The 12296-nt window shown below is 52.3% G+C and overlaps 1 protein-coding gene across 5 annotated transcripts in view; it reads left to right on the plus strand.

The window, feature by feature from the left end:
* Nucleotides 1-12296, plus strand: part of col14a1a (collagen, type XIV, alpha 1a) — a 260160-nt gene that overhangs the window by 94408 nt on the left and 153456 nt on the right. For all 5 annotated transcript variants that reach the window (XM_072466912.1, XM_072466913.1, XM_072466910.1 and 2 more), the window contains exon 6: nt 10521-10682. In XM_072466912.1, the coding sequence (XP_072323013.1) occupies nt 10521-10682 (162 nt within the window). The remainder of the gene's footprint in view (nt 1-10520; nt 10683-12296) is intronic.

The following is a 12296-nucleotide window of genomic DNA, read 5'->3' on the forward strand; positions in this document are numbered from 1 at the left end:
TGTTTTTGTAAAGTATTCATAAATACTAAATAAGTCAGAGTGAACTTCTTAACAAAACATTCACTGCCGAATGTAACATCAGTTAGATCTGAACCATGTGTTTTATGGCAGAGTTTATCAAAGTTATTAACAGTTTATATGCTGCGCCTCGGTCTAATGTACCCACTCAGATTTGTGTCTCGACTGAACTGCAAAATTTCTGGGAGTGAAATTAGCCAGATGTTCACATTAAAGGAGCGATTCTATCAAAATATAACTTCAAAATGGCTGAAGGAGGCTGAAAATGTTGAACATATTTTCCATCACATTTAATGTCAAGTGGAACGATGTTTTTTTAAAAAAGTAATAAAAGGAAGGCTTGCATTTCTATAGCGCCCTTCAATGCCTAAGAACATCCCAAAGCACTTTACAAACAACGACAGGCTTTTGAAGTGCTTTAATGCAATAAACGTGGTCGTCAATTTGTGCACAGCAAGCTCCCACAAACAACAATGTGGTAATGAGCAGATAATCTGTTTTAGTGATGTTGCTGGGGTGGCACAGTGGTTACCACTGCTGCCTCACAGCGCCAAGGACCCGGGTTCAATTCCGGCCTTGAGTGACTGTGTGGGGCGGGATTCTCTGAACCCCCCGTCGGGTCAGAGAATTCCCGAGGGGGCAGCGTGAATCCCGCCCTGCCGCTCCGCCGCCGGCTGCCGTATTCTCCGGCGCCGGTTTGCAGACGGGGGCGGGGTTCCCGTCCGATGGGCGGAGCGGCCGTCCGTTTTCGGACAGTCCCGCCGACGTGAAATGGACATGGTCCCACACGGCTGGACCTGGCTGGTAGGCCGGCTGGTGCCGTCCTCGGGGGGGGGGCACGGGAAGTTCCTGGCCCGCGATCGGGGCCCACCGGTCTGCGGGTGGGCCTGTGCTGTGGGGGCACTCCTTCCTTCCGCGCCGGCCTCCTGCGAACAAAACCCCCTGCGCATGCACCAGAACATGCCGGCGGTTCTGCGCATGGAGGATTCCGCAACGTCGGGGTTAACCGACACCAGAGTGGTTCGTGTCGTTCTTGGCGCTGGCATCGGGCCAGCCCGCCAATTGCGGGAGAATCCCGCCCTGGAATTTGCACGTTCTCCCCGTGCCTGCGTGGGTTTCCTCCAGGTCCTCCGGTTTCCTCCCACAGTCCAACGATGTACATTCTAGGTGCATTCGCCATGCCAAATAGACTTGTGTATCCAAAGGTTAGGTGGGGTTACGGGATAGGGCGGGGGAGTGGGCCCTGGTTGGGGGGGGGCTCTTTTGTAGGGTCGGTGCAGATTCAATGGGCCGAGTGACCTACTTCTGTGCTGTAGGAATTCAATGGATCGTGTGATAAATTCTGGTCCAAAGTATGATTTATTTTGTCAATCTGTGTGTTTAAAAACAAACCAGACATGGTCTAATGCAACTCATGAAGATGAGTGTGTCTCTACGCAAAATAACTTGAATACAGTGGAGAATACTGGGCAGCTCGGTAGCACAAGTGGATAGCACTGTGGCTGCACAGCGCCAGGGTCCCAGGTTCGATTCCCCGCTGGGTCACTACCTGTGCGGAGTCTGCACTTTCTCCCCGTGTGTGCGTGGGTTTCCTCCGGGTGCTCCGGTTTCCTCCCACAGTCCATAGATGTGCAGGTTAGGTGGATTGGCCCTGATAAATTTCCCTTAGTGACCAAAAAGGTTAGGAGGGGTTATTGGGTTACGGGGATAGGGTGGAAATGAGGGCTTAAGTGGGTCGGTGCAGACTCGATGGGCCGAATGGCCTCCTTCTGCACTCTATGTCCTATGAATTTGGGTCAACATTGACGATGACGGTTCAGATTTGAAAGGAGAATGTTCTGGAAAGTTTGTGGGGTAAGAGTTTCTGAGTTGGCTATTGGTGACAACGCCCTTTTCGTTACATAGAGTGAAATTATAACCCTGTAATTTACAGGTTCCTATTTCATTTTGCGTCAGAACTGTTTCTGAGTTTGAAACTCAGCAAGCAGCGAATAAAGTTCGAAATCAATCCTTATGAAGGCCGGGACTCAAACCGGGTCAATTGCTTGGATGGTAGCTCTGCCCACCACTATGCCACCATCGCTCCTTATCTCAAATTGGATAAAATCTTTGGGCGTGTAGACTAGGGATCAAAGAAACCCTCATATTTTTGTGTGGATAACTAGACTTATTTTTTAAAATAAATAAATTTAGAGTACCCAATTATTTTATTCCAATTAAGGGCAATTTAGCGTGGCCAATCCACCTACCCTGCACATCTTTGGGTTGTGGGGGCGAAACCCACGCAGACACGGGGAGAATGTGCAAACTCCACACGGACAGTGACCCGGAGCCGGGATCGAACCTGGGACCTCGGCGCCGTGAGGCAGCAGTGCCAACCCACTGCGCCACCGTGCTGCCTGTGACTTATTTTTAAACTGAGCCTTTCATAGTCTCCGCCACTGCACGAAGTGATTTACGGCAATTTAAAGAATATTGTGAGGGATGACTTCCAGTGATGCCATAAGAGCAAGGCCCACGGAAAGTGGCTCCCAACAGGGTCTTCGTTTTCAATCCCATTTACCCTTCGTTTTGGTGGGAGGGGGAGAATTTGGTGAAGAACCCTGTGTGGTAGTACCAGGTATTGCGGTACCTAAAAGGTGGATGACCATTGGTTAGACCCAGGAGTCTACCATTGGCTGTTGTACATAGCCCCGCCCCGAGAGGCGGAGTATAAGAACCGGTGCCGTCCCAGCAGCCTTCACTTTCTGTATCGAAGCTGCTGGGGAAGAGTTCTGGCAGATTAAAGCCTTCAGTTATGAATCACTTAGTCTTGAGAGTAATTGATTGCGCATCACCCTGTTAGTCGATCTGGTGGACTCATGCCCGACGGAAGCATGTCGAAAATATCGCGAATAAGCCCAATGTGAAGAAAGCTCAGGAGGGCAGCCCGTCAATGGAACTCGAAGGAGGGAAGATGGCTGCCGCGCCCATCACATTAGACACTCTGCCTGTGGTTCTGGTGCAGGAACTGGTAAAATCCGGCAAGCAGATGGACAGGCCGTTCGAGCGGCAGGGCAAGGGGATAACGGAATCATTTAAAGCTCTAATGTTGAGGAGGTTCTGGACCCGATTCACGAACAGCTGATAAAGACCTCGAATGCGGTGAAAGCGCAAGGTGAGACGTTGAAGGGGCCTTGTTACAGCATGAGGATCGGCTGCCCTGCCGGAGGCGGAGTTGTTGCTCGTGGCGGAGAGCAACAAAGGCCTGAGGTTGAAAGAGGAGGATCTTGAGAACCGGGTCAAGGCGGTTGACCCTTGGTTGGTGGGGCTGCCGGAGGGAGTGGAGGGTTCAAAGCTGACCGAGTATTTTTCGGCGATGTCCTCTCGGCTGGAAGAAGGGGATAGGTTGTTCTCCCCACCGGATTTGGATAGAGTTCATCGGGCGCTCCGGCAGAAGCCAAGGCCAAACGATGCACCGCAAGAGGTGATTATTCACTTTCACAGATTTCAAAGTAAGGAGAGTGCCTTGGAGTGAGCGAGAAGATCCGGAACATTGACTGGGATGGGCACATGGAGTGGATATATCAGGATATTGGGATTGAGCCAGCGAAGGTAGTGTTTTATAGTAAGGGTGTGAGATTTGGGATGGTGTACCTGGTACGATTTCGGGCCATAATGGCCTCAAAAGATTACTTTTCCGATGAGCCGGAGATGGCAGAGGCCTTCAAGAGAGAAGAAGCTTGGACCAGTCTGAGGAGGACTGTTTGGGACGCTGTGTTTGGGCCTTCACTTGCACCCCATTAACAGGATGCGAATGAGGTTCACACTGTCCTCTGGCAGGAGTTCCTACCCGCCACGACAACAGAAGCAGAAGGTCCCACTGTAAATTCATGTCGGCGTAAAACTGATTTCTGAGCCGCCCGCCGAATTCGCCGCCCACGCCCGCCATCGAACACACCAGCAGGGGCTTGGGAGGACTCCATTCTCTGAATGCGTGCAAGGCTGAGTTAGATTTTGTTTTAAAAATGCATTTTATTGCAAACATTTATCAAAACAGGTTACAGCGAATAAACACCCCTGGAAACATACTTCCCGACAATCAACCATAAAGTCTACAGATTTTTCCTCTTCCCCCCCCCCCCCACTCCCCTGCGACGAACAGCCCCTCAAACACGGTCACAAACATCCCCCACCTTTTCCCAAACCCCCCTGCTGAGCCCCTTAACTCATACTTTATCTTCTCTAATCGCAGGAAGTCGTACAGGTCACCCAACCATGCTGCTACCCCCGGTGGCGATGCCGACCGCCACTCCAGCAACATTCTCCGCCGTGCAATCAGAGAGGCGACGGCCACGACATCGGCCTTCCTCCCCTCCATGAGCTCTGGCTTCTCTGAAACCCCAAATATCGCCACCAAAGGGTCGCCAAAGGTCGCACCAAAGGGAGCGCCACCTCCTCCGCTATCCTGGCTAAGACCGCGAACACTCCCGCCCAGAATCTTCCCAATTTTTCGCAACTCCAAAACATGTGTGCGATGCCGAGGTGGATGATCAACAAGGGGGGTGAAAGATTATGTGGGGGATGGCGGGAGGTTACAATCAGGTCGGCCATGAATCATTACAGCACAGGGGAGTCCATTCAGCTCATTTGGATAGAGTTCACATTGTGTCTGTGCTGGCTTTTAGAGCAACTCACTTAGTACCATTTCCCCCATGGCCCTGCAAATGTTTTCTCTTCCGGAGCTTGTCCAATTTCCTTCCGAAAGGCGGGATTGATTCTGCCTCCACCACACTCTTCCCGATCCCAGCCACGTGCTGCAGTAGAAGGCTCTTCCTCATGTCTCCGTTGAGTTGCCATTCTGGGATGAATTCCCGACCCCGGATAGTTGGGATGATGCAGCACAGAAGGAGGCAATTCGACCCATTGCACCTGTGTTGCTCTTTCCCCACAAACCATCCAATGTCTTTCCGAAAGTTCCTGGTGAATCTATTTTGGGCAGTGCGTCCGCGACGTGTATGTTCACATTCTTTACATTCTCCTGGTGTTTATGTTGATCTATTTACTTTGGTGCATGTTTTTCCCTGAAAGAAATATGTTCCTTTTTGCGATGTTTTGGCAGGTCGTTGGATTCTTGTTGCAATGCCATGCTGTGTGGGCCTGCTTTATGCATCATGGAATTACTTTTGTATTTAAAAACATGCCACTTTTGAAGCATTTAAAATTAGAATGGAAAATGAAGCTAGTGGGAGTGGGGGTGGCTTGTGCCGGGAGTGTTTCCAGAGGCAGGGAGCAGGGCCTTTCTGACTGATTCAGGCAGAATTGGCTGGAGGAGTTGCCGCTGTGTTATCCAACTTGTGGCCTTCCTAAGTGTTGCCGCTGTTCAGAATTTACTGATCTAAATATGCATGCGGTTGGGGTTTGCTTTATTAAGGTGGGTTTCCCTCTCCTCCATTGCCCACAGTTTGTTTCTCCTGTCAAAGGGTTGTGGTGTGAGAAGTCTTTAGCATGAGATGTTAGACATCGGCCTCGTCTGCCCCGCCATCCAGACGTAAAAGATGCCACAGCACTACCCTGGGGAGGTACAGGGGTGGCACTCATTCGGTGATGGGCTCAATATTTACCACTTGACCAACACCGCTTAGAAAAAGGCTTTTTCTGGCTGAAGAAGCTGAAGACATTGAGAAGAATTAGCGGTGGTCTTAGTTAAACATAGAAGGTTCTGAGGGGTTTCGACCGGGTAGATTCTTTACTCCCGGGAAGGAATTGAGAATCGGGGGCCACAGTTTCGAAATAAGGGGTCTCCCATTTAAAACTGAGCTGAGGAATTTAGCGGTTGAAATATCATCCTCAGAGAGCAGTGGAAGCTGGGTCATTGAATATATTCAAGGCTGAGACGGACGGATTTTTAAAATGTTTCATGTGAGGAGGATGACACCGGCAAGGCCAGCATTTGTTGCCCATCGCTAATTACCCTTGATCTAGGGCGGCTCGCTGGGCCATTCCAGAGGGCAGCTCGGAGTCAGCCACGTTGCTGTGGGTCTGGAGTCACATGTAGGCCAGACCGGGTAAGGACGGCAGGTTTTTTCAATCGATGATTGTTGTCACAGTCACCATTACTGACGGAGAGATTTATATCCCAGATTTATTGACTTAATCTAAAATCCAGCAACGACCTTGCTGGAACTTAAAAATCTTGGCCCCAGAGCAGGCTGAGCCTTGGGATTACGGACCCAGTGACTTTATAGGTGGAATTTTCTCGACATTTGTCAGTGTCAGGCTCTGACTGACCACTGGAGTGTTACTCTGCAGAAACACAGCCGGGCTTTCAGACCAGGGGGTCGATTCTCCGAGCCCCGCGCCGGGCCGGAGAATGGAAGCAACCGCGCCCCAACGCCGGCACGCGATTCTCCGAGCAGCGGGGAATCGGCGCCATTTGCGCCGGCGCGTTTGCCGCGGCGCCGGCCGTAGGCCGCTGGGATCGGCGGGGCTGCTGATTCTCCGGGCCAGATGGGCCGAGCGGCTGCTCCGACACCACAGAGCCCCGCTGGCGCTGTTCACCCCTGGTCACTGCCGGCGGGGACGCTGCAGGAACGCTTGGGGGGGCGGCCTGTGGGGGGGGGTAGGGGGGCTCCTACACCCGGGCTGGCCTCCGAAGGGGTCTGGCCCGCGATCGGGGCCCACCGATCGGCGGGCCTCCTCTCCTCCGCCGCCAATGTTATAGCCCTGCGCCATTGTTGTGCGGGGCGGCCTGAGGGAGGACGGCCACTGCACATGCGCGGGACACAAGGCGCTGCGTCTTTTACGCGGCACCGGGTCTCCGACGCCATGCCGAGGCCCCGCCCCCGCAAATCGCACCACGCTCCTGCCAGCCCCACGGAGGCCCCAGAATAGGGGGCGGGATTCTCCACTCCCACGCCGAAGTGGCCGCGCCATCGTGAACGCCGTCGAGGTTCACGACGGCGCGGAGCGGCCCCGGTCCCGACCGATTCAGGCCCTGACAATGGGCCAGTATCGGGGCCGCGTCATCCACCCGCGCCAGGCCTTGTCGCCCGCGTAAAAGCGGCGCCGCATAGATGACGCGGCCGGCGCCGCATAACGGACGTCACCCGCGCATGCGTGGTTGCCGTCCTGTCCAAATCCGCCCCGCAAGAAGATGGGGGACGGATCTTGCGGGGCCGCGGAAGGAAGGAGGTCCTTCTTCAGAGAGGACGCCCCGACGATCGGTGGGCACCGATCGCGGGCCACCCCACATTGCAGGTGAAGCCCGGTGCAGGATCCCCCTCGCCCCCCCCCCCCCGCAGGCCGCCCCCCCGCCCCCCCCCCCCCCCCCAGCGTTCACGCACCGCCCACGACTGTATCGACCAGGTGTGGACGGTGCCGGGGGGAACCCGCCGTTTTGGCCTGGCCGCTCGGCTCATCCGGGCCTCAGGATCGCGGGGGTGCCGGAGAATCGCCATTTTGGGTGTCTCCGGCGATTCTCCGGCCTGTGGCCCGCGAAACTCGACCGGGCCGTTCCCGCCGCTTGGGAGAATCGCGGGAGAGCGTCGGACCGACGTCCCCGGAAATTTTGGCGGCCCAGGCGATTCTCCCAACCGGCGTGGGAGTGGAGAATCGTACCCATTGTCTGGGAACGGGCGCCAATGCCGGAGTAAAACACTCCGGTTTTTACTCCGGCGTCGGCACTTAGACTCCCGTTGGGAGAATCCTGCCCCAGATTTTCTGGCACTTGGTGATAGCGAATCTGGGGGCGAGGTTTTCGCCATCACTCTGGCGGGGGGGAACTGATGGAGTAGGCAAAGGAGGCTCTCATGCAATTGGGGCACCATCTTTAAAGGGTGCATCGACCTTTCAAAAACATTTTTAAGTGTCCAATTCTTTTTTTTTTCCAATGAAGGGGCAATTTAGTGTGGCCAATCCACCTACCCTGCACATCTTTGGGTTGTTGGAGTGAGACCCACACAGACACGGGGAGAATGTGCAAACTCCACACAGACAGTGACCCGGGGCCAGGATTGTACCCAGGTCCTCGGCGCCGTGATGCAGCAGTGCTAACCACTGCGCCACCATGCCTCCCATAAGGGTGCCCTGACCTGCATTTCCAATGTAGTTCCCCAAAATGCCCCACAGGCATGGAAGACCACCCCGACTTTCCGGTGGTAAGACCAGACGGATCCTGCGGACACAACTGCAGAATGGGAGAGTGCAGCCGCATGCCTTCAGTCGCCAAGAATCTAAACTCTGCAATTTCCTCTCTAAAGCTCTCCACATCGTTGCCTGTCTTTCCTTTGAGATGATCCTCAAAACCTACCTCTCTGACCAAGCTTTTGTTCACCTTCATGTGTCTTTAAGTTTGTCGGTCAGATTTTGTCCTGTAACCCTTCTTGCGACTTCTTACTACATTGAAGACTCCTTACAAATATACGTTGAGATAGGCAATTTATCGAAGGGGTCTTGGTATGAATGTCAACGTGCGCCATCCTGAAATTAATGCTCCATTTTCTCAGGCCTAGAGGAAATCATTTCCTACCAGTTGTCCGCTTTTAAGCAACTTTCCGTTATTGCCAGCGACAGCTCTGTTGAGCAAATGGCTCAGTACATTATTTTCATATCCACTGATTTTCACACTCCATCAATCCTATTCAGCAGAGCAAGCACAGAGCACAGCAAATGTTGCTGTAAGAATGAGCCCAGTCTGGGGAATCCCTGAGCTGAGAATACAGGGACGTCATCCTCCGACCCCCCGCCGGGTCGGAGAATGGCCGCTGGCCGCCGTGAATCCCGCCCCCGCCCCCGCCGAAGTCTCCGGTACTGGAGATTGGGCAGGGACGGGAATCGGGCCGCACCGGTTGGCGGGACCCCCCGCTGGATTCTCCCGCCCGGATGGGCCGAAGTCCCGCCGAGAAATTGCCTGTCCCGCCGGCGTAAATCAAACCTGGTATTTACCGGCGGGACCAGGCGGCGTGGGCGGGCTCCGGGGTCCTGGGGGGGGGGGCGCGGGGCGATCTGACCCCGGGTGGTGCCCCCACGGTGGCCTGGCCCGCGATCGGGGCCCACCGATCCGCGGGCGGGCCTGTGCCGTGGGTGCACTCTTTCCCTTCCGCCTCCGCCACGGCCTCCACCATTATGGCGGAGGCGGAAGAGACTCTCCCCACTGCGCATGCGCGGGAAACTGACAGCGGCCGCTGACGCTCCCGCGCATGCGCCGCATTTCCGCGCCAGCTGGCGGGGTGGAAATCCCTCCGGCGTCGGCCTAGCCCCTCAATGTTGGGGCTAGGCCGCCAAAGATGCGGAGCTTTCCGCACCTTTGGGGCGGCGTGATGCCCGTCTGATTGGCGCCGTGTTTGTCGCCAGTCGGCGGACATCGCGCCGTTGGGGGAGAATTTCGCCCCAGATCTCCCACCATTTCGCTGAATGCTGGAACAGTCTGGAAGGGCTGAATGGTCTCCCCCTGTTCCCAAGTTGCCACTCCATTACACCAGAGGTGTGATTTATGCTAACCTATGAACTCCAATGTGCTGTGACATCTTATTATTTTTGGAATATATTTGCTCAGCCAGTGCGGAACTTTACATTTATCATATTCATTGCGTTCTCTTTTCGGAGCTCCTTCCACTGCCTTTAGGATTCTATAGGGAGAGAGAGAGAGAGAAACACAATTAGACTGCGTTGGTGGACTTGAAACATCAGCAAGGCCCCCTCACTCTCCCAAGAGCTTTGTGATGATGCAGTAGTTCTGATGTGTAAAGTGACCAAGATCAACCAGGATGAACTCATGAAGCATTATTGTACAAGACACGGTGCGGTTCAGTTACTGTGTAGTGTCCTGCATCAGCCCTTGGGTGGGGAAAGAATGTTTGAGAAGGAATGACCTCAGTTAAACAGGAATTTGAGAATGGCTTTCTTCTTCCGCAAGGAAACATTCTAGAGATTTACGTGATCCTTGAAAAGAGAGTGAAGTGCACGGTTACAAAGGCCATGCAAAATCTGGCGATTTTAACGAATCATTCATTCATAGAGTTCTAGTCTATGTCAGGAATTGAACACACCACATCATTACTGCAGTCACAATGGTCACGATAACGTTGAGCTATCACCTGCAAAATCGCCTGAATTGTTTGTGTCAGCTTTTTAAGGGCTTTTAATGTGAACCAACATAATATATCTCCAGATTTGTTTGTTAACTTTTATTTGTTTGAAGTATTTCTATAAATTGGCTGTAAATAATTCTGTATCATATAACTGCTTCTGTCTTGTGTGATGATATTAAAATCCAAGAAGAGGTGATTCTCTTGCCTTCTGTTATTTTTGTTGTCTCAACTCAAGTCTTGGAAAAGATCACTAATCATTTGTGTGGTTTGGCTTCAGGTTAAGACCTTTTCTGCTTTCATATCTGGCCAGTTAATAGCGGTTTGGATTATTCTGCTCATCTGCACATCAGGGTTCATATCTCAAGAAAGGGGGCATTTTAACGATTGGTCCAGTGTGTCACCCTGTCTAATGTTGACTCTGGAATGTTTCAGTTGCAGGGTCACAGTTTATGTGCAAGTCTCCGGCGATCGCAGACATCGTAGTCCTCGTGGACGGTTCCTGGAGCATTGGCCGACTTAACTTCCGCCTTGTCCGGATGTTTTTGGAGAACTTGGTTAGTGCTTTCAATGTAGATTCTGACAAAACAAGAATAGGTGAGTCTGTCTTCCGGCAACAGTGCGAACATAGCGGGATAAGATTGCTTTCTCTGTGTGTAAAGACTGCGCGGGAATTCCTAGAAATCAGTTGGGGTTGTGGGATGAAAAGAGGCCACTCAACGCATCATTGCTCATACTCCCCCCTCCCCTTAAGGGAGACTTGAGGCCATCTTGAGCACCATTAAAAAATCATCCAGTGTCTCATTTGTCATGAAGTCAATGGCCCTGAATATTAGGTGGGATTTATAATAGAATGCCAATGTGATGACTGTTACACAATGTCCCCTTTTCTACCCCTAAATATTTATCCAAGAATTTTGTTACTTGTTAAAATTGATGTTATTTTCTCACATTTGAAGTGGTGCAACTCTATTTTATTATAAGGTTAACTATATTAACATACTTGACCTGTGGGTAAATGCAATACCAGCTTTAACTGTTGACCCTTGCCTAGTCCTAACCAGTCGATGCACTCAGCACATGGTGAATGTCTGTGATGCAGGCTGTGAGCTCTGTGCTCCGAGCTGGCTGCTACTAGAATGAGCGGGAACTCTCCTGTCCCCTGTCTTTATAGTGTGTGTGCTCTCACTGGTGATTGGCTGCGGTGTTGTGTATGCTGATTGGTCCCACTGCGTGTCCATCAGTGTGTGTCTGCACCATGATATACTGGTGTTATGACAATCGCCTCCCCTCCCTGGGGTTCGGGTGGGTTTTTGTTTTGAAGAGACCTCAGGTTGGTGGACTGAGAGTGCATGTCTGGAAGAAATTAAGTGGAAGGCTCTCAATCTATTGTGGCCCCAATTCCAATGACGTGGGGAAAGTGTCAGTGCCAACTGCACGTCTGGATAGGCAGGAATTTGGTCAGGGCATGGGAATGGGAAGATCCTCCAGGACCACCTTCCTGAGGATGGTATAATAGCAAGGAGACTATTGAAAGAAGCAGGATTTTATAATGGACTGCAATGCATGAAGATCTCATAGCGGCAAACACATTAAAATGTGAAAGCATTTGCGGAGCAACATTGCGGTATGACTAACCATTAGCTAAAGTTCACCAGAGTTATCTCGGGGTGTGCCCACCTCCCGACGAGTAAAGCTGTATGTTTGATGGGTCTGAACTAGCCGCAGACTGGTTGGCAGAGGCTAGGGGGTGTCTCACAAGTCATTTGACCATCTTCCTCATATTTGTGAGCCTCCCTTAATGTTTCCAACAGATTCACCCACAAATCGGCCGAGCACTCAGTTTGAGACCGGTGCATCTTTTTATCCCGCCAGTTTAACCCTCGCTACTAATCCCATTTTAAATGCAAAAGCGTTGGAACACCAAATTCCACAGTGTTTTTAGAATTACAGAGAATTTACTGCATAAACACAAGTCAGCACGGTAGCACAGTGGTTAGCACAGCTGCTTCACAGCTCCAGGGTCCCAGGTTCGGTTCCCGGCTTGGGTCACGCTGTCCGTGCGGAATCTGCACGTTCTCCCTGTGTCTGCGTGGGTTTCCTCCGGGTGCTCCGGTTTCCTCCCACAGTCCAAAGACGCGCAGGTTAGGTGGATTGGCCATGATAAATTGCCCTTAGTGTCCAAACAGGTTACGTGGGGTTAGTGGGTTC

Source organism: Scyliorhinus torazame, chromosome 11, assembly GCF_047496885.1.
Source record: "Scyliorhinus torazame isolate Kashiwa2021f chromosome 11, sScyTor2.1, whole genome shotgun sequence".
NCBI classification, from domain to species: Eukaryota; Metazoa; Chordata; class Chondrichthyes; order Carcharhiniformes; family Scyliorhinidae; genus Scyliorhinus; species Scyliorhinus torazame.